At 44.2% G+C, this 27,913-nt stretch overlaps 1 protein-coding gene across 1 annotated transcript; it reads right to left on the minus strand.

The window, feature by feature from the left end:
* Positions 1 to 16,672: 16,672 nt before the first annotated feature.
* SVIP (small VCP interacting protein) lies at positions 16,673 to 27,712 on the minus strand. Its single transcript, XM_089778594.1, has 4 exons — positions 27,485 to 27,712; positions 24,014 to 24,064; positions 21,212 to 21,322; positions 16,673 to 19,118 (listed from the first exon to the last, which is right to left on the minus strand). The coding sequence occupies exons 1-4, from the start codon at positions 27,545 to 27,547 to the stop codon at positions 19,104 to 19,106; spliced, it is 240 nt and encodes a 79-aa protein (XP_089634720.1). The 5' UTR covers positions 27,548 to 27,712; the 3' UTR covers positions 16,673 to 19,103.
* Positions 27,713 to 27,913: the final 201 nt, after the last annotated feature.

Raw genomic sequence — 27,913 nt, forward strand, 5'->3', positions numbered from 1 at the left:
GTTAAATATTGGTTAATTGAATAGTGGAGTAACCTCATGAATTCTTATCAGTTAGTCGACTATTCTATAGTCTCCCGGGGGGCGGGGCCAGCAGCCAGTGCGCTCTGGCCTCCCTCCTGAGGAGCCCCGTGCCACTCTGCACTGCTGCCAATGTATCCAAGGCAGAAGCCTGGGGTGCCAGGCAGGAGTTGGTCTGTGAAGAGAGCCAGTTTAAAAAACAGCTCCCGCCTGGTCCCCTCACAGACCAGCTGCCTGTTGCCATGTGCTGTTGCCTCTGATAAAGAGGCAGCAGCGCGGGGTGGCAGCAGCCCCTTATCTGGGGGGGACATGTCTGAGCTTCTGGATCTGGCATGAGCCGGAGCTGAGCTGGGCTGCTGGCCAGCCTACTAAAAAATTTACTAGCATGGATGGGGGAGGGGGAGGGAAATGAATGTAGTCTATAGCATTAACCTATAAGCTTTTGCTTGTCGGTTAATTGGTTATTCAACTATACTATTACATCCCTAATATAAACATTCAGTTTCTGCAGCTGGAGGCTGGGCTCTGGATCTGATCTCTCTCCCCCCTCCTTTGCTGTGCAGGGTCCTACAACCTGGGTTCTAGCCTGAGGCAGAACAGCCACACCGCAATTTTATAGCCCCACAGCCTGAGCTCCGTGAGCCCAAGTCAACTGGCACAGGCCAGCTGCAGGTGTTCTGTTGCAGTACAGACTTGCATGGCATTGCAGGATTCAGTCAATAGACAGCTTAAGCTGCTCATTGTTCATTTAAAAAAATCTTTCTTCTGTCCGGTTAATTGCTGGTTATTTTGGGACATGCAGTAATAATCATAAGAGGATTTTTTCTAGATTGGGTTCTTTGCGTTTATTACACTTTTAATAAATGTCACAATCTTCATGACAGAGCAGAGCCCCAGGCCTCAATTATGGAAGTGTCGTAGAAGAGTCGCATAAGATGCATTTTGCATCTGTAGGCTCCAGCTATTCTTGGCTGCCAGAACAGCCTCTTCTAATTATAGAGAGACAAGGCAGGTGAGGTAATACCTGTCAGTGGACCAGCGTCGGCTGGTGAGAAAGACATGTTTACGAGGCAACAGAAGTTGATCCAATAAAAAAATATTACTTCCCCCACCCAACTGTAATATCCTGGCTACAACTCGACATCTCCTCACTATAGACAGCAGGGCAGGGGTTAGAGTAGCATGGAGGTGGCTTATGCTGGAGTAGAATCAGCCCCTATATTTGAGAGCCAGGGAGGTGGCATAAAGTCATTTTACATGTTCCCACGCCTTGTGCAGTTCAGTTGGATGTGTGAATTGAGCCAGTTGGGGTGTCACACAGCACACCACAAATCAAACTGAGTGTCTGTGAAAGTTTTAGTCCTGAAAAATAAGAAACCAAACTCCTACAACTGGGGGTGGGGGAGTAATAAAACTCCCAGAGTATGTTCAAGCAAGATTGATAGGCAAACTGTTTACCATGGGACAAAAATCAGTAACTACACTGAGGCAGGACTGCACCAAGCTAAACCACTCAGCTCTTTATGTTATAAAGCAGCTAGTGGACAAATACCAGCCTGTGAGATGGATCCATTCTACCAGGGTTAGTCCCTGGCGCCCTGCACCTTATTTATCTGCACCTCCACAGTTATAGGGGATCGCAGATCCCATTGGCCATGGATTGCCATTCTGGGCCAATGGGAGCTGTGATCACCCATTCCTGTGGAGATGCAGGTAAATATAGTGGCTGCAGCCCACCAGGAGTTAACCCTGATAATCCACTGCCATGTTATTGCCCACTCCTGCTATAAAGGCACTTGCAAAATGCCTGCTTGTAGTGAGGCAGTGACCCTGCTCCAGGTGAATCAAGTGTGAAACTTCAGCCCCGGGAGAAGGCTGGAGCTGTGGCAAGTAGCAGCCAATTAGGGCCAAGCTGGGGCAGCATAAATATGGGCTGCTATGCTCAGGCCCTCACAACTGTTCCAGCTGTGGAGCTGGAAGGACCTGGCTTCTGGTACGCTAGAGAGTGTAGCTGAGACTGAGAAATTCTGGGGAAAGGCTGGCAGAGTTGGAACGCTCTAGCCTGACCCAACTTCCCGACTGTAGGCCTGATACAGGGGCCTGAAGGGGCCTAGAGAGGCAGCCAAGGCAGGTGAACACAACAGGTCCACGACCATTGCTAATGACGAATGGCTATTTCAGACGGAAGTTTGCCCCTGGGGCAGGGGATAGACAAAGACTGGCAGTGGGTTACTGTGGCAAGGTGGGTATAGGGGATTGGGACACCCTAAGATGGGAGGACCCCAGAATGTGGGATCACTGCTGTGGGACAGTACCACGAGGAAAGGGCACCATGGGCCAGCAGGGACGTAGGGCCTGAACTAGCACAGAAGACAGGTAACTGAGGCTGAGACACTGGCCAACAGAAGGTGCTGGAAGAGTTAAAGAGACCAGCAGGAGGTCCTATGGTGGTGAGTCATGACCCCACTATGCTGCTATAGACAGTTCCAGAATGATTGGAAAGCAGGGATAGGACACCACATATAGTGAGTGGGCTGCACGAGTGGCCCTCCACCTCAGTGAGCTGTAGCAGCCTGCAGCCTGTTGTGGTTTCCCCTGTGGCCTGTGCACCCCCTCTCTGTCCACTTCCCCCACATGCCTCTTGCATAGTGGGGCACAGAAACCCTGCACTTCCTACTCCTCCCTCCCTGCAGTTTTGGAGCAACGTGAATCCACTGATTTGCATTCCGCCCTCACTTCTCCTCCTCCCTCCCAGAGCTTGAACGGCTGGTTCATGGCATCCCCGCTCTGTGGAGAGGGGGAGGAGAAGGGATGGAGCGCAGGCACTTGGCGATGCACTTGTGAGAAACCACATCCATACAAAGGTTTCTTGGAGGAGGATGTTAGTGCCTGCAGGATATGGAGGGAGGCAAACTCAGATGAGGGTGCAAGGAGAGGGTCATGTAGAGGGCAGAGATGGAAGCACTCTATTCTAAGGCACAGAAAGGGGTTGCACCCAGTAGATGGCATCCCAGTATCTTCTGTTACCCATCAGGTTCTCCAAAAACCAGTCCCTTTGTCCCTTTATCTGCTTTCTGGCACAATCAGTCCCTGAAACCATTACTCATGTACTAAAGCTCCAAACCTTTAGAATTCAGCAGCTGTTCAATGTGGAGGCTCTGGGGCTAGGCTCGGTCCTTCAGGCCACCAGATTTTCTGCCTCTGGCGGTGGAACAAATTGGCAGTTCAGTCCTCTGTTTTGCTCTGCAGAGAGAAGATGAGCGCAGTAATATTGTTTACTGGACTAACTTCTACCGAGAGACACACGGTTTTAAAACTTTACTTTTATTTTCACACTGTTGCTACTTCCTTGCCTAGACTGAATAACTAGCAGCGTGGTGATTTCCACTACCTGGATCTGTGTCTCCCCGTGGGACGACTCTGCCCCATTTGGGCATGAGCTGTCCTGCAGACATTTAGCTTAAATCTAAGCAGTGTTTCCTGAATGCAGCAGTGCTTACAGACTTTACAGAAGGTGAATTGGACCAACTAGCCGAGCCTTGCATTGCTAGGATGCAGAGCTTGAATTCAGACTGTCATGTCAGATCCCTACCCTGTCCTGAGGGTTCATAACTCCAGTGCAGAAAAGCCCTGTCAGAAACATCTATTTGTAGAAAGAGTGTGAGGATGAGGAGGCTTCTTTCTGGCCAGCTCCTGAGGTAAGTCCTGGAAGAGTCTCAGAGCCCCCCCCCCCCAGCATTGAGGAACCCAAACTGGTGCTTCAGCCGTCCCCTTGCTCTCCCGCTGCCCCACCATGGGGCTGGAGCACATAAAATCTACTAAGCTGCCCCCCCGACTCTGATATGTGAGGGGAATGTGGGTAGTGTCTCTTCTCAGTTGGGAGCCATAGTGTGTGTGTGTGGGGAGGGGTTGCTTCTCACTTGTCTGTAGCCCTCAACTGATTTTTCTGAGGGTCAACCACCTCTGTTCCCAAAAAAGGTTCCCCATCCCTTGCCTGGAACCCCCCGCTCGGAAGGGAGCCAGCATCCTCCACCTACAAATACTGAAATGGATGTTCAGCTTCATGGACAAAAGGATGAGAACTTCTACAAAGCTCCTTTGTCTCCCACTGTCAATAGGGAATTCTCAGGGATAGGTCCTGCAAATCTGAGAGACCCTCCAAAAAACAAATGTGTTCTTCTGTGATTAGTAATTTGAGGAAGAAGCATTTGTTGAGATTTTTCTCCTTCAGAAAATTTCTCACAGGAGCCCCACCATGCTCCTATACCCTTCAGCATGTCTGAGCCTGCAGGAAAGCCTGTGCCTCCTGGGCAGCCCTGTGTCTGGCTGCAGCCTCATGCAGATTAATCCTGTATGTCTTCCAGCCCAGGGATCCTTGCTTTGCCAGGGAAAGAGGCTCTGACAAGGCAGAAAAGGGTCTTTCTCTCCACCCTTCCCCTGCTCCATGGAGTGGCTCCACATTAATGCCTTAGGAGCATTTGGGGGCATCTTGTGGCGAACAGAAGCACCTGAGGATTCCATTCTGCATCATCATGGAATTGCAAGGAGGTACATAAGAAACCATTTCCCACGTTTACAATGATTCTGATTAACCGAGTAAAGGCCAGACTGGTAGCAGATTGCCTCTGTAGTAACCAGGCTGCCGGGGGAAGGGGAAGGGGTGGGAAGGCAAGCAGCCTTTAGATTTCCAAGGAAATCCTGTGGCTACCATTATCCCTCTTCTGTGGTGTCGTCCGCATGCCAGAATGAATATTGTATTAGCTCCCCAGTGTAAATAGCCTGGGCAATAAATACCTCTTCATACATGCATGCACACACACACCAGCATATACAATCTTTCCGGGACAGGCTGTTGGTCAGTCGCTTACGGTATGTCTAGACTACATCTCTGTTGCCAGAAGGATGTAAATTAGATATACCGAAATTGCTAATGAAGTGGGGATTTAAATACCCCACGCTTCATTAGAATAAAAATGGCCGACGCTTTTTGCAGACGCGGCACTTTGCTGGCAAAAAGCGGCAGTCTAGACGGGGATTGGTTGACAAGGAAAGCCTTTTCCGACCGATCCCTTATGTCTCATGCAACGAGGCCTTAAAACAAAAACTACTCTGCAAAATGCAACAGGTAAAATTCCTAAGTTTTTTTTAATAACTTACAAATGTGGCGCTAGAGCGTTGATCAAGAATTCCCTGAAAACCCATACCTGGAGAGGATGACTTTCAGTGTCAACATTTGTCATGCTCCCCTTAACTTTCTATTAAAATAAAAAATAATAGAAATTTGTATATGCATGATACAAATGCTGAATTAGGATACTGAAATATAAAGAGGAAGAATTGTGGAATGGTAAAAGTAATAGAGATTCTAGTTTAACAGTTTATATTTGTGGATAGTGGATGAGTTTGGCTAGGTTAATTAGCATAATAAATACACACTACATAATGCTTGAGGTCCCTGTACTGGGACAAACAAGATCCCGCTGATGTAAAGACATAATGACATGAAAGTAGTTGTGAGGGTGTATTCATCCCATGCAGGCCCTGAATAAGTTAATGTGGGCCAGAAGGGACCAATTACCTTATGCACTGCACCTGGAAGGGAGCCAGTGCTTGACCTTAATAGCAAATGAAATGCATCTGAGGAGGAGCTAGAGTAGGGTTATAACCATGAAGCAAGAGCAGGAAGGAGCTGAGTTGGGTCAAGTCAGGGATGAGGTGGAGGTGTGAGCTAGGACCTGAAACTCAGGGAAGTTGGACTGGCTGGTTGGGTAAATAAAGCTGGGAAATTAGCTGGAAGGGAAAGGCTGGAAGTTATGTTTGAAAATGAGGGAGAAGCAAGAGATTGGAAAGGAGAAAAAAGAACAAACATCTAGTTGAAGAATAGGGAGCTACAACATCTTGGCTGTGTCTAGACTGCATCCCTTTTCCGTAAAAGGGATGCAAATTAGACACATCGCAATTGCAAATGAATCGGGGATTTAAGTCCTCCCTGCTTCATTTGCATAAACATGGCTGCCGCTTTTTTCCGGCTCGGAGCTTTGCCGGAAAAAAGCGCCAGTCTAGACGTGGATCTTTCGGGAAAAAAAGAAGCCTTTTCCGAAAGAACCCTTATTCCTTATTTTAAGAGGAATAAGGGATCTTTTGGAAAAGGCTTTATTTTCTGAAAGATCCATGTCTAGATTGGCGCTTTTTTCCAGCAAAGCAGACCCAGGGCTGGATTACCAAATAGGCAGACTAAACATATGCTAGGGGCACCAAAAAAAAAAAGAGATTTTTACAGTATAGTATTGTTTTTATTTTGAATTACATATGGGGGGGAGGCATCATAATCTTTTCAGTGCTTAGGGCCTCTAAAGGTCTTAATCCAGCCCTGAACAGACTTAAAACGCAGCAATTGTGAGGATAAGCTGAGTGCAGCATACAAAGAGTGTGGCAGTTGTGTACACTAGAGAGATACAGAAAATTAAAACTATCCATTAAATGTCCTAGGCAGGAACTGGCTAAAGAGTTGTACAGTGGAATGTAGAGGAGGAAAATGCTGGTGGAGTGGAAAAAGCTACTGATACAACAACATGCAGTTCATGACCGGAAAGAAAAGGATAATAGATGAAGATGTACCACATGTCGGCAAAGAGAAAGTTGTGGTATTTGTGCAAAAATATCAATTTCACTTTACAAAGAAAAGACAAAACATAAAAATGATCCCAAAAGCAGGAGAAAAAGATTTGCAGATAGTCAATCTCTTGATAGATCACATTCATGCAATTTTAAATGAAGGCAAGCATGCAGTTTAAGCAATGATTCTAACAGTTATTTTTTTTCCCTGGAATGTACATAGTTTAGTAACACATGGTCAGGAGTAACAGAACTTTTAAAAATGGAAAACAAAACTGACATGATGTGTACAAGAAACATGCTTAGTGAAAAATTATATTTAGATTTTCAGACTATGATGTAATCAGATGTGACAGAAATAACGATGAGGAGGTCTGTATATTTATAAAGAAGGCCTTAGTTACGTTGACATAGAAGTGCAGAATTTAAGAGCATTCTACTCACAGCTTGAGATTCCACTGAAGAATAACATGTTTATAGGAATCTGTCGAGTTTACATCAGTTGTAAACATGTTAATCTAGAATTGCAAGAGTTGAGAGCTTTAAAGGCCCGTATGCTATTAGTGGAGCCCTTAATGGCCCTAATGATTAGGGGAAAGCAGGAAACTGATTATAATGGAAAATGCTTAGAGCAGGTCATGAACATGCACAACCTGGTGGTGCTCAGTATTGGAGAACCTGCTCAGTTTAATTCAGTGGATGGAAGCATTTCATGTTTAGATCTGGCATTGCAACAAGCAAAATAGCAGCCAGGAAACTTATAAAAAGGTGAAATGGGAAGTGATCAGTTGCCTTTGCTAATCATATATGAAGGCCAAGATCATGTTTAAAACTCTGAGGTACATCTAAACTGCAGGCTTCTTGTTCAAGAACGGCTGTTCTTGCGCAAAAACTTGCGTGCAGTGTAGATGGTCTGTACATTCTTGCGCAAGTACATTTACAATAAAGCATTGGAACAGAGGGCTTCTTGCACAAGAGTTATTCCTCTCCCCACAAGGAATAAGCCCTCTTGCACAAGAGCTCTTGTGCAAGAAGGCAGTATGGACAGGCAACAGGGGTTTCTTGCACAAGAAACCCCCATGTCTAAAATGGCCATCAGAGCATTCTTGCGCCAGAGAGCGTCCACACTGCCATGGATGCTCTAGTGCAAAAGCACATCTCTTGCGCAAAAGCACATGGCAGTGTGGACGCTCTCTTGTGCAAGACCTTTTGCACAAGAACTCTTGTGCAAAAACTGCTTTGCGCAAAAACCTTGCAGTGTAGACGTAGCCTAAAGTAATTCCTACCTGAAGCCTTAGAAAAGAAAAGTGGGAACTCTAAGTACCAGCTGCATCAGTGATAATCCAGAGGAATTTCATGATGATATAGTAAAGGAGGATACATCAACCACTAATCTAGCTATCAATAACACATCGAATTGCCTCAGTCTTAGAAAGCCACTGGGAGAAGAGTTCAGCATCAATTATACTTCCGATGCAAAGGGAAGCAGAAAACTCCTTGGAGCAGAGATTGCCTCTGTTTGTACAATGTCCCACACAAGGAGGCCCTGATCACTAGCTGCTACCATAATACAAATATTATCAAAATCACCAAAGTGTGTGTATTTCAGCAATAATAGGTTGGGGTTTTTTTGGAGTCTTGGTTGCATTCCTCAGTCAAGCACTTGCAGAAATGCAGGTACCAGCTGTAGCAGCATTTTGTAGTTAAGCCCATTGGATCCTCCATTTGAGCATTCGGTGCCAAGTTTAATCATAATAACAAACTAGACAAGCCTCTGGTTGGTCTTTTAGTTACCATTACCTCCAAAAGGCAAGTTTGGGAATTACTTCCCATATCCATATGTAGCCCAAGGTCCAGCATGTTTCAGCAGCAGCCCTGGGAACTACAAGTCGTGGACTACAAACGGCGGCATGTTGGGAGAACTTCCTGGTTCCTGCCAGGATGTGCCCTCTGCCCCCAGCAGGGTCTCAGCAAGGACTGTGCTAGAAGCAGCACACAGGCTGCATGCTGAGAGAAGGGGCTGCTGAACTGTTTTCCTCTTCTATGTTTTTTACATATACAAGAATCACACTACTGTTGCATGAGGACCCAGTTCTTCTTATCGCTCCAGAAACCTTTCGGTTCAAAGTAAATTCTTCCACCTGATGGGGAAATAGTTCTCTCATAATTCTTTGACTGCCATGGCATATGGGGCCATGCCTAGAGCTCTAAAGATATATCATAAGCATATGGAGCACATGTACCAATGGCTGTTCATCTCATCCTGTCCAAATGTTAAGATCTTAGTTTGCTGCAGGCAAGATGTAAAAGTCCTGCAGCAGTTGGCATGGTAGGCATCTGGAAAGAGATTCACAGAAATCTCTAGAGACCCTTTAGGAAAGCATATGTATGAGCCTTATCGAGAGAGATCCGTTAAATAAGTTTCTGAGGAAAATCTGAGAAGTCATGCTTTGGTACATTGGTGCTACTGGACTGGTTCCCAAAACTCCTTGGGCTCGTCTACACTGGCCCCTTTTCCGTAAGGGGCATGTAAATTTCACCTATCGTCGTAGGGAAATCCGCGGGGGATTTAAATATCCCCCGCGGCATTTAAATAAAAATGTCCGCCGCTTTTTTCCGGCTTTTAAAAAAGCCGGAAAAGAGCGTCTAGACTGGCCCCGATCCTCCGGAAAAAGTGCCCTTTTCCGGAGGGTCTTATTCCTACTTCAAAGTAAGAATAAGACCCTCCGGAAAAGGGCGCTTTTTCCGGAGGATCGGGGCCAGTCTAGACGCTCTTTTCCGGCTTTTTTAAAAGCCAGAAAAAAGCGGCGGACATTTTTATTTAAATGCCGCGGGGGATATTTAAATCCCCCGCGGATTTCCCTACGACGATAGGTGAAATTTACATGCCCCTTACGGAAAAGGGGCCAGTGTAGACGTAGCCCTTAAGTTTACAAAGTTCTTGCTATATATGAGGGGAGCTGCCAGTGCTGTCTATTAGTCTACTACAGGTTGAACCGCTGAAATTCATGGTTCTCTGGTCCAGCAACATCCATGGTCCAGCAGGACTACAGGTGTTGCTGTATCAGAGAGCTCTGGTGTCTGGGAGTGTGAATCCCGTTCCTGGGGAGCCCCAGTTGGGGGCAGCAGTGGGGCTGCAGAGGCTGGGGAGCTCTGTCCCAGGGAGCCCTGGCTGGGTGCAGCAGCAGCGAGACTGGTGAGCAGCAAAAGTGGGGCAGCTGGCAAACCCTGTCCCCAGGGAACCCCAGCTGGCGGGGCAGCAGCAAGACAGGCAAACTCTGTCCCAGGCGGGGATCCCCAGTTGGGTGGAGGAGAAGAGAAGCCATGGAGCACCAGCAGGCTGGAATCCAAATCCAAGCCCTGCAGGCTGGAGTCCAGTGGTAGTGGGTCTGGAGCAGGGCCAACTGCAGGGAGGGGGAGTGTCCTGGGAGGCCAGTGGGAGGGGACCACCCCATATTGGCAAATTTCCTCATTCGGGATGGGTCATGTCCCAAGAATGCTGGACAAGGGAGGACCGCTCTGTATACAGCACTCTGCTTACCCTTTCCCTCCTTACTTCACCGCTCGCTCATTCCTATGAGCAAACAACAAGAGCAGGTATGCACAGAATAAAACATCCTACACGATAATTTTCTTTTTCGTAACAGCGTCTCTTCAAATTCAGCTCACCCTGACAATCTTACGAGTAACAAGGATTCAAATTGAAAATGTTCTCCAAAGGCAGGCAGACTAATATTGTCTTAAGGATAATTTAACACGTTTTACCTACTTGTCTTAATGCTACTAATTGGTTGCTGGAGAATTTCTACAGCTCTGGAAAAACTCTTTTAGTGGCCTATGCTGAAGGGCAGAATTTAGTCCCAATGGCTCCAGCAACAACACTGGACTGCTTCCAAATTCCACAAGAGGGGGCATTAGCCCATGAGTAACAAATTCAGAAAGTAGCTGCTAACAAAGAAAACTATTGGGTATGAAATGATTAATTTCTTCTCCACAAATATATTAACATGTAACTGACCATTGGAACAAGGCACTGTAATTCATCCTCATCAATAGCATAACATTTTAGCTACAAGTGTTCTCCTTTCCATGGTAAAATCTTGCTAATTCTCACTCAGTAACTTGTAAAAAATATATATATATTTTAAAAGAAGTGAGGCCCTATTTCTCAGAAAAGCTTCAACAGGAAATAGCTGTATTGAGCTCACCTATTACTTGATTTTCATTAATCTTACAAAATATATCCACTGGATTTCTAAATACTAAGTGATATATTTAAATTAAAGTACAGTCATTTAAAAAACAAAATTTATTCTTGGCTCTGCAGCTGCAGCTCTTCAATGTAAGATGATAATGTTCCCTGCCATTTGAGGAAAGGAAGCAAAACCCTTCAGGTGCCTCTCAATTCATTTCTTTCTGCATGGCTGCATAGATGTGAACCCAATCTTTATCTTTGTATTGGTATTTTTGCTTGAATAATGCATTGTTTCAGAATATTTGTCTACAAATAAGTTTGTGCTTAACGATTAATTTTTTTGTGCACTTTGATGGATAGATTGACACTGTGTTACAGATGGGGAGGGGGAGACTGGGATTCAGGACTTCATAGAGATATTTTGTCAGGGCATAGCCTCTTCTCCGTTAGGGGTATCAAAATATACAAAAACCATCTAACTGATCAAAAACCCATCAGTTACATGGTTAAATGTTTTACCAGGGATCTAGGAATAGAGAGAGAAGGGTGCTGGAGGGCTCTCCGCAATCCTGGGCTCCATGAGCTGACCCTCACTGCAGGGTCTGCCCTTCTCCTGTGATCCTGGCTGCTGGTAGCGAGCTCTTGGCCTTCCACGAGCTCATGGCAGCCGAGTTTAACCATTAACAGACACCAATAAGCATGAGCTTCTCAGTTACACAGTTGAACTCTTACCTCCCTAATCTCCATGAAGGGTCCCTGACTACAACGGAGGACTTGTATCCATCAGAAAAAGATCCAGCTGCATGGGGCTGCATTATTAAAAGGAAATTCTTGTTTTGCTCATATAGTCTAACTGGAAATAATTTAAGAATTTGGGGAACCAAATAATGTGACTATGACTTGCCTTTTGTCCGATTACCCAGTTATGTTGCATTGTTCTCTGTTTAGTAGATTTGGTATTTTATTTGGCTGTGTGGCTCCAGGATCTACCTTTATATTGCTGCTCAAGGATGCTCAGGCTCGCACTGCACTACGGATGGCAGTCTTCTGTAACTCTTTAGAAAACAGTATTTTAAAAGTTTGATGGACATGTATATTCAAAATCCTAATTTGCAAATCCATGGTGTTAGACATTATAGGGTTTGGGGCTTATTTCTGCCCCCTTATTCATACCACTACCCCCCACTTATCCCTCCTGGAGCTGGTTACTGTTTGCTGCCCGTGAAAAATGTCAAACCAGAGATTTTAGCCATGCCAGTGCAGCAAGTTGATTGAGAAGGAATTATACCAGCAATACAAGCTACATCCAGCTTCTATGTTAAATGTGAGACATTCCCTCAGACAAGGCTCTTTCACAAGCATGCATTGACAATAGATGCCTGTTCCACACATTGCCTGTCTGGCAAACAGGGAAGGTGTTTGCCAATCTATAGATCACACCTTGATTATTCCCTCTTGTCTGGGTCTGGTCTGTTCCACCCAAGCAAGAGCTTGGTTGCCTTGAAAGCCCTCTGGTTTACAGTCCCATAATCCACACAGTGGAACATCACTAGCTTCTTCAAGTGCGCAAATTAGTTCCCACCACCAAGCAAGCTGGTACTTTTGATTCTCTATTCTTATACTGTCCTATTTGACCCTCCACAGTTAGGGAAACCCACCTGCAAAGCCATTTAGTGTTTCACACACATTTCTCAGAGTCCTTCAAAGCAGGATGTGATTTATCGCCCTGCACACTTCCATTAGTGCAGCCCGGTGGAAAACTTCCCCACTCTGTACTGAACTGTGTCCAACTGGTAGCAGTCTGGAGCTGCCAGTTTTCAGACTGCCATTACCACACACTTCTCTGTGGTGAGAGCAGCTCTCCTTCTGGGATCCTTGTGCTACAGGTCTGGAGCCAGCTCAGCTCAGTTCCAGGAAGGTGGCTTTATAAATCTTAAAGTTTTGTAGCCATTGCTCTTCAACCTGTATGATGATGTGATCCCATCACCCAGTGCTGGTTTCTCCAGCCCAAAAGCAAGGGTCCACAGCTGCACTATGAATGCCAGACTCAGTGTAAGGTTGCTGCTATCCAGATCATGCTATGCAGAATATCAAGCAGCTGTGAGTCTTTTTGTCCATAACTTAATGATTATGCTGAGTAAAAGTGGGGTGACTGTAGATAGCATGTTTCCTTGCCCCTTTCAAAAATACTGTTTAGGTAAATGTTAGTAATACATCTACTGGGCAGGTTTTTGAGGAAATATGTAGCACACACAGTTCAATTTTAGCACCAGACCACTTTGCAACAGAGCACATCAATAAGAAGTAGTACTTCTCCATGGTGTTGCAGGTGCTTGTGAATTACGGTGGGCATTTTACAGACATCAACAAACAATGGTGTATAACATGCCCATTTTCAGGAACCTCAACCTATACAGAACGCTGCAAGCAGGGTCTTTCTTTCCAGACCACAAGATTACAGTGAGGAATGTGGAAATATTCATTGTGATTATAGGGGACCTACCTTAGCCCTGGCTCATGAAACTTTACATGGAACATCTGGACAGCGGTAAGGAGAGTTTCAACAACAAATTTAATAGATGACAGATACATGGTTCTTCGGCAGATTAAAGGAATACTGGGATGGCCTTTATGGCAGGTTAGACCTTATTGAGCATGGTCATAGCAGCATACTGCATTTTGAACAATCTCTGTGAATTTAAGGCAGAAATGGTTGCTCAGAGATAGACCTCTGAGGCACAGGACTTGGCTACTGAGTTCAAGTAGCCTAATACTAGGATTGCCAGAGAAGCCCAGAGAGTGTTAATTGCACTTTGACAATATAACAGGGGAAACAGAAATGTATATCCATTGCGTCCATGATGCATTCTGCAGAAGGCTATGGTGACATCTGGGGCAACATACCTGTCCAAAACTATTAAAATTCCTGTACATGTACTTGTAGCGACTGCAATGTGAATTTGGAGAATACCAAATACAAATATTTACCCTTATAAAACTTTGCCTTTATTGATCAAGAAAAAGCACACTGACACATACTAAAACATAGATGCTTGTTGCAAAAGGAGGGATGGGGAAAGGGCAGGCCCTCACTACTGTGTATAGGTCCAGCTATCATGGGGAAAGTTGTACAAGGGGATGAAGTAAAGGGGAAACTGAGGAACACCAGAAAGTGGAAAAGAATGTATTTGCGGTGGGTGGGGGGTATGGTAAAGGATTGTGCATGGACTGCAGCAGAGGTTGGATTTGCATACTCTGCAGTATTATCAAAGACTTGAGCATCACTGTTTGCTCTTCCGTTACTTTTATCAACAACTCACTTGGGCTGTGTCTAGACTATAGAGTTCTATTGGAAAAAGATATGCAAATTGCGGTTCACAATTTGTGTATCTTTTTCCGCTTGTCTTCCGAAAGAGGCTTTTCCGACAATTGGCCCATCTACAGGGGGCCAACTGTTGGGGGGGAAAAGCCTCTTTAGGAACATCCCTTCTTCCTCGTAGAATGAGGTTTACAGTGATCTCAAAAAACCACGTCTGCTTTTCTGAATTTTTTTCGGAAAAACAGACGTTCCTTGGACACGGAAGAGCTTTTCCGGGATCTCTCTGGTATCCCAGAAAAATTCTGCAGTCTAGATGTACCCTTGTAGCCCTAGCAAAAGCTCAATTTGCTTCTCTGGCCTGTCTTTTGGCTTCCCAGCACTTTCATTTCCTTTTCTCTGTACTGGAGCACCAAAGTCTTTCCTGGAACAGTGATTCATTCCTGTCTCTTAGCCTCTTTATCTGCTGAATCCAGTCAGCAGGGATGCGTGAGGTGTTCCTGAAGGCCACCTTTAGTATAGCATAAAGGGACATTGCACAGAAGCAGGACAGTTAAATTCAAGCACAGCATTGAAACATTTCACTCATATGCACCTTGAGCAACACACCAATCACTTTCTCACTGACCCTTGGCAACCTCCCACACCATGGCAAATGTTAGATCCCTCTTCTGCCGTTTTGTGCCCTCTGAACTATGCAAGAGGTTCTTGGCAGTGGAGGTGGGGTTACCCCTGAGGATAGCATCCAGCTCCTCATAGAAACAGCAGGTCTTAGGTGGAGCACTTGAGCAACTTTTTGCCTTCCTTGCCTTATGGTGCACCTGCCTCAGATCCTTTCTCTCTGCTCTGCACTGAAGCATGTCCTGAACATAGCACTTTTCACATGGGCCTTGAGAAATTTGCCCACAAAGGTATATCAATTCCTATGGGTCAAGCACAACCAGGACTGCACAGACTCCTCCCCGATACCGATCAGATCCAACAGCTCTATGGTGGTCCAAGGGGGAAGAGTGTGTGATGTAACAGCCAGCTATGATCAGCTGGAAGGATGAGACCTCTCCCTGCCAAGCCAGCAAGCAGGAAATAGAATTTAAAAGTTCCTGGGCTTGGAAGCAGGAGTGCTGTTTACCTGGATAAAGGGCAGCAGAATTCAAATGGCTGACCAGAGCAGTCAGGATAGGCATTGTAGGACACATCCCAGAAGCCAAATAAAGTGATTACAGCAGGTATACTGTCTTTGTCGATAATAAAGGGGAAAAATTAATCTCGTAGGAAAGAAAGTATTTTTTGCCCAAACTGGGTAGGTTTTCCCAGCAAAAGTCATAGCCCATTGCATAAGCAATCATTGTTCTGTTGCCAAAAGGCAGTTTTTGGCAACAAAATTTGGTAGGGTAGACAAAGCGTTAACTGGATCTCAGACTTGAGGTGTTGTCTCTTTCTCAGGGTGATGATCCCATGTAAACAACATCATGGGTTCTTCTGTAACTTTTTGTTCTACCTGTGTAAAAACGGAGAGAAGCAACTCTTAATGGATTAAAAGGGAGTGTAGGAAGTAGGGATGTTAAAATACAGTTTTCTGGTAGAGGTGTCACTTCTGATGGTTCAGCAGTTACATGTTTACATGTGGGGGGGTATAGGCGGGGAAGGGGAGGCTCAATGGTGCTGTCTCCATCACAGGCAACAGTGACGGGGCGGGGGGCGAGGGGATAGGTGTCCCCTGCTCATAAAGATGGAACCACTTAAAAGCTGGCTTTCCACAAGCACTGGCTCCTGTCTGCTCCTACCACCCGCCCTTGCATGTTGCTGCCCCTGTATCAGGGGCAGTAGTGGCTGGGTTGGGGGGGGCAGGCCTTGCAGTTAATGTTCATGTTTACATGATGAGCCCATGCATCCCTAATAGGAAAAACCTCTGTCAAATTTTGGTTTCATGGCTAGGACACAGATTTGTTCACCTTTATTTATATTTACCGACGTCACATACGGTAATACAACTGACATATTCTGCAGCATGCAACCACCCACTCCTAAACATGATTGGGAACTTGTAAGACCTTAAAGATGCAACTGGATTTGCACGTGTGGACCCCGAGGGCAAGTGGATGTCTGAGGCCAGTACAACTGCTTACAGGTGCAAAGATCTACCTGACTAGATCAAATTGCAGGATCAGGGCTTTAAACTTATACATGGAAAGTCTCTTAACTTCAGGGGAGGACAGATTGGGGGGGAAAAAAACAGCTACAACAACAAGGAACCCTAAGGATTCCACAGTCCAAAGCACAGACTTGTCATCTTCCATAAGCAGCATATACTTTGGCACAAGGATATCATTTCATAGGGCATGTAAGTGATACATTTTGGAACTCAACTCAATGACAATATTAGTACCAACTTTAGTGAGGCTTTTTTAAGAATTGTGCTTTTGTTGTTCTAAAGGGCCGTACATGACAGAATACATATTAAACCACACATTTTGCAATTAACAGAAAGATATTATCCTTCAATTTTACATAATCTTCAGATAAGGCAGTCCAGTACTTGGTCAGTTTATTTTAAGTACAGTAATTTGTGATACAGTTGTAAAGTCTCTATTAGTCTTTGCAAAAATCAAACAAGTACAAAGCACTCCGTTAATGTTTTATGCAATGCAAACCAGAAGGACAGGACTCTTTGGCACATGAGGGCTAGCTAGTTATTCTGGGACTACTGAGTCCACCACGTGTTGTAATCCATGTATATTTTCCTATCATGGCTCAGTTTTGCCATGGTCAAGATCCATATTTTTTGAAGTCACTGATTTAAGTGGGTAAACAGATTTTCATACTACTGTTTGCTAATCTAGCTCAGATTGTGGACTCTCTTCTCTACCTTAAAAGTACAAAAAAAAAGCCACAACTATAAGATTAATCCACTAAACAAGGTAAATACTTGTAAATGTTTTCAAAGTATTTAAAATTCCTCAGATCGTCACATGACTGGACAGAAATGCAGAAATTAATTCCAGATAAATTCCCTCAGAAAGACCCTGATCAAAGGCACAAACAACTAAAACAAAAAACTCACCACCAAAGTGGTACTTAAAATGACACAACTTGTGTTGGCATAATAATACTGTAGGATACTCTAGTAAAAATCCTGGACAGAAAGTTTCATTCTGCATTACACATACTGCATTTTATAGCTGTCTTCCATTGCAGTCTAAGGGTACATCTACACAGTAACATTATTTTGGAATAACTGACATTATTTCAAAGTAACACAGTGTGCACTGGTATAGCAAGCCATTATTTCAAAATAATTTCAAGCTGGAGGACTTCTTACTCCAACTCTTGTAACCCTCATTTCATGAGGAGTAAGAGAAGTTGAAGGAAGAGTGTTCTTCCTTTGACTGCCTGCTGTGTAGACAACACCAAAAGCCAAATTAAGCTATTTCAATTTCAGCTATGCATCTTACTCTGACTTTTGCCGTGCAGTGTAGATGTGCCCTAATTCAGTGAAGTAGGAATACAACAGTGAAGAGGGCAAATACCCCCAAAATAAATGTGAGGTATTAGTATCTTCTATGAAGGCCACAGCTTTTTTCACTGAACTAATACTAGTATACTTGTGTTAAGGATTCCTTTGTTATCATGAATTATGAAGGCAGAAGCCAGAAAGCTAGTTCTTTCTAGAAGGTGGACTTAAGATGATAGTTGTGGATTTCAACGGGAAAGATCATTTATTTAATTCAAGTAACACTTCCATAGTCTCATTTGGATAAAAAATTGAGGCACTAAGACAGAAATAGGCCAAATATAGTGCCCTCCAGGGAAAGTAAAATTGTATTTACAGCAATAGGGTAATTCCCTCAACTATTCAGTAGTGGCCTGAGGTCATTTCTAGTTTTGGAATAGATTCATAATACACCAGTTTAGTTAGCTGTAAATAATCAAAAGTAGTTTCACATTTGGGAAAAGGATTACAGACATTTCTGGATACGAAAGAGCAGTAAGAGTGTTTCTGGCACTTGGCAAATATTATTGTACTATTTATAGTTAAGCCACCCAAGAGGTACAGAAGCTTTTAAAGAATACCTATCCAGGAGATGACCTAATAGGTCTTTTCCTTTTCCATTTCTTAATATTTCCAGAAGCACAACATCACCCTCTTGTGGCACAAAAAAAACAGCCAACAATGTTTAGTTTAGCTAATTAACATATTATAATACATGGATGCACTGGAAGTTAATAAGTATGTACTCATAAGAAATCCATAATTGGAGAATCAATAGAAAGAGAACAGGCATACCACACAAGATATTTACCTCAGTAAAAGCATATAAAGGGATTATAATTCAAAGAGATTTTTTACAGCACATTTCACACAATTTCAATCTGCAGAAGCTGATCTTTTCCTCAAGATTTTTAAAGGTTTGAAATTCAGTTGATTAACCAGCAATTAGTACAGAAGAGGGGGATGGCAGCACATTTATTTCAACTATGAATATATAGGGAAGATAACTTTTACAAAGGGAGGCAGAAAAAGCTCAATTACAAAAAACTTTAAATAAAATGTTAAAACAAAAATCCCACACACTAAAAATTACCCAAGCTATGAGTTTCAGGAGAAAAAGAAATAATACAATTACTCTATCACCTTTTAAATACTGAGTTCATTCCCAAACAACTGTGCCTCTCCTAACTCTCTACCCCACCCAAAATTGAAACATGAGAAGTTTAAAAAATAATGGAGATCGAGGTTTTAGATAACTAGTTTTGGCCATCTTTCTTTTGCATTCTGACATTTTGTTTGACACATTCCTTGCATACATTTCTATCCTCTGTCATACTGCAATGACGAAGTACTGTTGAATCTTCAAATGCAAACAGCAACAGCCACACAATGAATAAGTGCCACTCAGTGCAGAAACTGGCAAGTTATTGGCAGTATTTATTCCCCTTCTTCTCAAATCCCACACTTCTTTATCCAACTTGCCACTAGAAAAATAAAACAAAGTTGTATGTGTGCAGTCAAGTCGATTCATTACAGTCCAAGTATTTCAATCAAATCAACATTTCGAATCAAATTTCAACATTTTTGACGTGCAACAAGAGGACACATAACTTCCTAGATACTATCCCTGTTCCAAAGAGTTTACCACCTAAAAGGAAAGCATATTAAAAGATAAGGGGGGGGGGGGAGTATAGATCTCTGCCTGCTTGACTGTTATCAGTTGGCCAATTTCATAGAGGTTGGACCTCCCTGCCCTGGCTCCCTCAGGATCTGACTAGTCCTGGACAAGGGAGTTTGAGAGACCAGGGAAGGTGTGGGAGGGAGGGAAATCAGCCTTTCCACTGGGCTCTTCTCCTCAGCCAGCAGGCACCGCTGTCCCTGTCAGCTCCAGCGGCTCTGTCAGCCTCACAGCAACCTGGCTGTGGGCTCTGCTGCCCCTGTCAGCCTTGCTGCCTCCAAAGCCCTGCGAACTCCAGTTCCCCCACTGCCACAGGTTCCAGCAGCTCCTCCGACTTCCCTGCTTCGGGCTCTGGTGCTCCACGGGACAACTCCGCCCTCAGCCACCGGCAACCTCTGCCACTGGGCCTCTCTGGTCCAGCAATATCTATGGTCCTGCTGGACCATGGCTGTTGCCAGACCAGAGTGTCCTGGGTCACAGAAGTTCAACCTGTATAAGTGCAGAGGAAATAGTGAAAGAGGTTGTCAGTATTAAAGTACTTTGAGTCAGGGTGTTCCATGCGCAAAGAGCAGCCTGAAATAAGATGAGACCAGGACTGGGAAAAGTTGATAAATGAGAAGTCAACATGAGCATTAATGGTGGAGCAGAGAGTATGGCAGACATTCAGTAAGAGACAGGATTGGATAAGTGGGAAAGAACGGAGCTGTGGAAACTAAAATCTTAAAGGTTAGGACAAGTAGCTGGAACTTTGTGATACAAAAGGAGACAGAGGAAGAATAAAGAGGGGGAGATATAGTAAGAAATATAAAGAATGGATTGGAGGGAAGATTCTCATGGGCACTGGAGAATAAGTCAGTGGGGGATACAAGAACCTCAACATGTTTTAGCTGTGGGAATACAAAGGAAAGGTTGCATCTTATAAACTTGACAAGAATTGAAAAATTGACAAGATTTGAATACAACCTAACACACGTGCGTTAAGAAAGAAGGAAAAATTAAGCAGGAATCTTAGATGATTGGCCGCAGGTGACCGGGAACCAGATGATACTTTAAATAACTGCTGAGGATGCACATGGATAAAGAGGAAACTTTCATTTGAACATGTGAAGTTTACTTGTGTCTACTGCTGTTTTGCATAGATCTTTAATACAGGTTGAATCACCCTGGTCCGGGACCCTCAGGCTATACACTGCAGCCTTTGTCAGCAGAGCTCTTCATTTGCATTGTCTCATTAGCATTTTTCGCGCTCTCATTCGCATAGTCTTTTCCGATCCATTTTGCAGAAGAGGTTTTTGCACAAAAAACAGTGTAGACGGGGCCATGTTGCACAAAAAACCCTTTTGCACAAGAACCCTTATTCCTCCAAAAAGCAGGTATAGAGGATCTTGCGCAAAAGGTTTTTTTTGCCCTGTCTACGCTGCGGTTTTTTTATGCAAAAACCTCTTCTGCAAAACGGATGGGAAGAGACTATGCAAATGAGAGCACGAGAAATGCTAATGAGCTCTTCATTTGCATTGTCTCTGCTGACAAAGGCTCCAGTGTAGACGTAGCCTCAGGACCTGACTGGTTCCAAACGAGGGAGTTTGCTGGACATGGGGAGGTCAATTCTGGCCCCTGTGCTGAGGGACTCTGGACTGTCCTGAGGTCCATCAGCAGAACCAGCCGTGTACCCCTCCTGGTTTTGGGTTCCGCTGCAGGCCTTGGGTGCTGGGCTCCCTGCCAGTGGGACTCTGATCCAGCAAAATCTGTGGTCCAGATGTTGCCAGACAGAGAGGTTCAAGCTGTAGATGTATACAGACAACACTGAACTTACTAATAAAGCTGGTTCAACCTGAAAGCAAAGACATTTTTAAAAGGATTTAACAAAGTAAATCTTAAAAAAAAAAAAAAAAACCTTACTCTAAGTCCACCTCCTCCAGAGCTTGAAGATGCAATTTGTTTCTCCATTTCTTCTTGTTTCTTTTTCTTTTGCTCTACATAATATGGGTTCTTAACACCCCGAGAGGAGGCCTTTAGGGAAATAAGATTGGATAAAATCAGCACACTGCAATCCAGTCTCAAAGAAAAAATATCTTGGTAGCTACATTTTGTGGGTTTTTATTTGGGAGCAATATTGAAACAATAATATTATGTAACACAGCAGCATAACTTTTTAGGTGCTTTTTCATATCGCACAGTATTTGTCAGAGATGGCAATGGGGTAGTCTTTTATTTCATTTTTATTTTGTATATCCAACTGGGCATAATATAATGAGTAAATGCATGTGATTTGTATTCACTTTGTAAAATTAAACAAGAACCCCCACGAACTTTGATGCTGCAACATAATTTTAACTTAAAGGATAGTTCAGGCAGTCAACAGCATCCAAGAAACCAACTTATTTTTTTTATGAGATCACTGCTCCAGCTTCTTCCCTTATCACATGGATTTCTGCAAGTACAGGGCATCCTAGGCTAACAGAAGAACACTAGCCAAGAAGTCTTCTTACAATTTACAATAAGTGAAAAAGGGGAGAGGACATATTTTGTTTCCACATCTACAGAACTTATGAGCACCCTTAACACAGAAGACATTGGGAACATTTACATGGAGCAGAACTGCATGGCCGAGTGATTAGGTGTGCAGTTTAGGATGTGTGAAATCAAGGTTCAGTTCCTTTATCACAAGTATTCTCTTACCCAGGGCGAATAGCTATTTGTGCTTCAATGGCCCATCTGTGAAATGGGTATAATAATTTCCCCTACCTCATAGGGATGTTGAATAGAATACTATGGCGATGGGGATAACTCAAATACCTATATTAGAGTATATAATGTTCTAAAACAAAGGTCATATTGCAATAGCCTCTTCTTCCTCTTATTTTGAAAGTTAACTTTATAGATTTAATGCACCGTGATGGTGACTGGTCAATCAAGGGACTGTTGTGACAGGGCAGGACTGTAGATGGAGTAAGGATGTGAAGAGATACATATAAAATATCTCTTGGTAAAGACCAAGTAGGGTGATCTGAACAGTATATTAGACTAGCACAGAATTTGCTAACAAACAGAATAACACTACTCCAGCATGGTCTAAGCACAAGGCTGGGAGCCAGAGTTCTAATTCCAGTTTAGATACCTACTTGCTGATGCACGTACTTAGTCACTAATAATTTACACTAGTCATTTACACACAAAAACACCTACATTTTAACATTTAAGTCAACAGAATTATTTTACATGTGTTTGCAGAACAGGATGTTTTGCTTGTGTCTGTTTTTTACTTTCTCTCTTTCCACGTGGTATTTACCTATGTTCCTCTGAGGGTTGTTGCAAGGATATATATTTAGAAAGTACTTTAGTTCATCTATGTTGTTTTGAATCTCAAATATCTCATTTTTTACAATTAAAATGTAGTCCATAGCAAACTAGAAAAGGTTTTAATAAAAAGGCTTTTAAATATCACTTCAATCCTGCTATAATTTAGAAAGTGCTTTTATTTACGACTCAAATATGAATAATGATCTTTTAAAACAGGAGCAAACAGAACATGCCCGTACCAGGAAAAGGACAACAAACTACATAAAGGAACACCAAGAATGTGCATACAATACACACATTCATGATCTTCAAATTTCAGCTGCATATTTGAAACTCATACAAGACACTGTAGAGAATTTAGATTATGCAGTGTTTATAGTAAATCTGATAAGGTGCAAATAAGGCTACAGTGCTATTGATTTAGGCTTCTGTATTTCCACTCTCCTAAATTACTAGGGATGTCAACATGCAGACAACTACATGATTAACCGATAAGCCTGGGCATCCCCCCATTGCTGCCTTTACGAGGCAGCAGCGTGGGGGATGGAGGACAGGTGGAAGCCAGTACATGTGAGAAGCAGCTTACAAGGCAGCTCCCCAGGCATATCGACTCCCACAGAGCCACCTGCCCCTTCCTACATGTAAACATGTAACTGCTAAAATTTCTAGTGGTTACACATTTACACAAATACCCAATAGTTAGCATCCCTGCTTATTACTTTTGTGCATAAGGCACATACTACATCCACCTTCCTAACTTTAAGACCTCGCAATTAATTACCCAAATCCCCAACTTTTCAAGTCCAGAGTTCATCGATGCCACTATTTAATTGACTAGAATGAGGTAAGAGGCTCATATTTCTCCCAGAATATGGAAGCAAACAGCCAACAAATTCAGCTATGTTGAACTTTCAGAAGTACCAAGACTCAAAATACTTGCAAATGCCATCAAAACAATGAAACATCTTTGAAAAATGCAGCTGCAATCTCTTTAATGTTTGTGGTCAAAGTGAAACAAAATCTCTGACAAATCCATTTCTTCCTTTGTTTAAATTTTTTTGCAGGTTTGCATTCACATTGTTATAATGGCGGGGACTTTCAAAGGCACTCAGCAATTTAAATTTCAGTGGGAGTCATCAGGTGCCTAACTATCTTAAGTGCTCTTAAAAATCCCCACCAATATTCCACAATGTTTTTATAAATGTCAAGTTACTGTATTGCATGACAGCCAAATGCAAATGAGGAATTTCACTTGCCTACAGTCCACATTTGCTATTTAGATGCATTTGGGCAGCAGCAGCAACAACAAAAAAAAAGACCTCTGATGTTTTCCATATTAAAACCAGTGGCTACAAAACTGGTTTTGTTATGTAGAGGTATAGTGTACAAGTGTAATGATACCTCCATCTGCCTCTTTTCTGCAGCTTCTGCAAGTTGTCGTCTTTTACTCTCCTACGAAAAAGTTGAAAAAGATATTACTCTTGTAGAGAAAGCAGAATAAGTTAACAATGACAATGTAATAGTTTAAAAAAGATTAAATGACAATGCATAGACCAGTGGTCTCCAACCTTTTTAAACACAAGATCCCTTTTTCAATATAAGTGCAATGTAAGATTTACCTAAAACCCAAATATCCTTGCTCTGCTTCCTTTCTGCCCCTTCTTTGAGGTCCTGCCTCTGCTCCACCTCTTCTCCAAGACCTCAACCTGCTCACTCCATCTGCCTTCTTCCCCCAACCTCACACACTTTCACCAGGCTGGGGTGGGAGGCAGGCTCTGGTCTTGGGCCAAAGAGTTTGGGTGCAAGGGGTGTGGAGTGTGGGAGGGGCTCCAGGCTTAGATCGGGGTGGGGGATTGGGGTCCAGGAGGGGCTTCAGGGTGCAAGCTCTGGGAAGGAGTTTGGGTGCAGGGGGACTCACGTTAGGGGCAGGAGGTTGGATCTAGGAAGTTCGGGGCGGGGACCATCAAAAAACAAAAACAACATACTTTGCAAGCATTAAAAGCAGTAACAACAACCCCCCACGTATGTGCTGGGGCAGAAGATGAGAGTGAAGGACAGTATGTGTGTGTGTGAGAATGACAGACACACACCCAGTGTGTGAGTGACAAAGATTTGCATTGCCAAGCTCCCTCCATCCCCTTCTCTCTGTGTGGAGATAGGGTACAGGAGTGGAAGGAGGAGGGACACCCTGACATCAGCGCCCCCCCCCCCTTCTCCTTCCCACACCCTGCACAGCAAGCAGGAGGCTCCCAGAGGGGCAGCTCCAAGGCAGAGGGCAGGAGCAGCATGACAGTGGGTGGAAGGGCAACTGAAGTGCCAGAGCTTAATAGCCTCCTGGCCAAAACAGTCAGGATCACCTGTCAGAGGCTCCAAGATCTACTGGTTGATGACCACTAGCATAGACTATTATAAATGACAAGGAACTATATATGAACGGAAGCTATTTAATCAAATTCTGAATTTAAGTCAAAGAACAGTTTCTTCTCTTTATTAAAGAAGCTAGATAAGAGCAATATGCTTTTGTTATTAAGATAGTAGAGTATTATTGCTGGTATGGTGAATTCCAGTTTTTGAGTAACAGCAGTTAGGGTTATGCAAATATATCCATTAGAAGGCCACATTTTAGATGACTTTCATCTTTACCACAAAGAAAAAAGAAATCATTCTAGGATGAAACATACAAGAAGAAGAAAGTCCGTAAGATCTTCCTGTCATTTGAGAAAAATGAGATCTTGGTATGAGTGCTGTTTCCCTTGTGGTTCTCACGAAAATGTCATGGTGTTATCACAAGCATAAATACCACATTTTAGATTACTTGCATCTTTACCATAAAAAAAAAGAAATCATTCTAGAGTGAAACATACAAGAAGAAGAAAGTCCGTAAGATCTTCTTGTCATTTGAAAAAAATGAGATCTTGGTCTGTCTGAGTGCTGTTTCCCTTGTGGTCCTCACAAAAATGTCATGATGTTATCACAAGCATAAATATTTTAAAAACAAACATCATGAAGTCTCTCATAGTGAAATTTACAAAACAACTGTAACTAGAATAGCTATCACTGTTAATGGAGATAAGCTCACTAAAATCAGGCTTCTCTGTATTCCAGAGTTAGAAAAGCAGATTCATTTACTTAACAGTTAAATCCCAACTGGGCTTCTGATCCAACAATCAGGTCAGCTAGCATGAATCCCTAAACCCATTGATTCTGAAGTCAGTGGGCTTCCACAAGGATGCAGGGAACTAAGCTAAAGAAATTGGCAGCAATAAATGGTACTGATTACTGTCTGCTGGCATATGTGAAATGAGTTCACCATCTCAGTATAATTTCTAGTAGGAAGGCGCCTATTACAAACAGGAGTGTAATAGACAGCCCAAGGATTAAATGGCCTGAAAGACAAAACTCTCCTCTCCCGGTTAACAGATAGTTCCTACAGATACTTCAAGCAGAGGTCACCCGTGACTGAGACTGACCAACTTCAAATTAGGTTAATTTTAGTTCATGCTAGAGATTCCAGGCCTAAGGGGTGCATGGATCACCATTCACATGATTCTACCAATCAGTACACGGCCCAAAGAAACTAATGATCCAACCAGCAGACCAAATTCGATGATGAATCTCTTGATCATCATATGCCACCTGAGGGATGTTGCATATATGCTAAGAGACGAGATTCTACCCTATGATTTTTGTTCTCTGGTTACATGTGTGGCGAGGTACTGACTCTGTGGCAGATGGCCAGTAGAAGGAAAGCTTGTACTGAGAAGCACCTCCTAGATTTTTGGACGGTCTAAAATAAATAACAGGGTTTTCAAATTGAGTATCTTCTTAAAATATTGACAAACTAATTTTTAACAATATTGGTGGGTTTTTTTTGAAGTGCTTAAGTTTTCTGTTGACTTTTGTAACCCTGTCCCCATCCCCCCTCCTTGCCAATCAAGGAAGAAACTGACTAACAAACATTGGTATGACACCACAGATATGTGCAAATACTTGCAAGATCTGGGTCTATCCAGGGGGAAGTATGAAACAGCCATACCAAGCACGGTCAAATGCCCAAAACAGGCAAGATGAGGTGAGGGGGAAAAAATAGTTTTTTTGCCCTGCAACTTCTTATAGTTACACGTAAGACCTAAATTGTGACACTGAAAATTTTCTTTCAAAAATATAACTTCCAAGTTGCCTGTGTCCCTTTAAGGCAAAATGTACTCAACAAAAACAAACTTATGCATCTGATGAAGTGGGTCTCTGCCCAGAAAAGCTTATGCGCCAATAAATCTGTTAGTTTATAAGGTGCCACAGGACTTCTTGTTGTTTTTGCAGATTCAGACTAACACAGTGGCCCCTATGACACAAAAACAAACCTCGTGCACTAGGGCCCTGATTGTGTGGATGCATGAAGCTCAAGCAATGTATTAAAGAAAAAGTTTAAGCCCTTCAATATACATTGAAGGCTTAATTCCCTGTCCCGTTAACAATGCAGCCCTGTAGGATCAGTCACTAGAGAAGGCGACGGGTGCACGGCTCCACGCCCCACTGCACCCTAGGGGGGCTGAGGGATCCCAGCGCAGATGTTCAGTCCGTAGGCAGGGCAGGGCGGGCAGCAAAGAGCGGCCAGTTCCCTCGCCTCGGCTGCGGGATGTTATCCTGCCCGGATGGGGAAACGCCACCAGGGAAGGTCGCTGCCAGCCGGGGCAATATCACAAAGCGGAACATGCCACCAGCAAACCCGGCCCCTACAGGGGGGCTGCAATGAGGCTGCACCTGCCGGGGGGGGGGGGGGTGTCTGTCAGCCCTGCCCTGCGGGTGCGCGGCGGGGCCGGGAGCGGCCCAGCAGGGCGTGGCGGGGGAGAGGCGCGGGGGTGCCGCACTCACCGGGTCTGGCGTCTCCACCACGTCCTCGGCGGCTCCCCCCAAGCAGGGCAGGCAGAGCCCCATGCCGGGCCCCGCTCCTCCCGCCTCAGGCAGCCGCAGCGCCGGGGACTCAGCGCTCCCGCCCGGCGCCCTCGGAGCGCGCAGCCCGGCAGGGCCCGCCCGGCGCTGGGATCAGGAGCGCACGGCGCCACCTGCAGCTCCGGAGCCGCCGCTGCCGCCGCCGCCCGGTAGGTGGGGCCGGAGGGGAGCAGGAGGAGGGCTCGGGAGCCAGGCAGGGCAAAGCTCCCCCCTTGGTCCTGCCCATTGCGGCGCGTAGGGCGGCGGCGGCCGCGTTTGCAGGGGCTGCTTCCTGACCGCTCCCCAGCTACTGCATAGGCTGGTGTCGCCAGCTGCCTGCACTAGTGCGCTCACCAGCCGCACTACGGCCCT

Source organism: Pelodiscus sinensis, chromosome 5 (genome assembly GCF_052426305.1).
Source record: "Pelodiscus sinensis isolate ZL-2025 chromosome 5, ASM5242630v1, whole genome shotgun sequence".
NCBI classification, from domain to species: Eukaryota; Metazoa; Chordata; order Testudines; family Trionychidae; genus Pelodiscus; species Pelodiscus sinensis.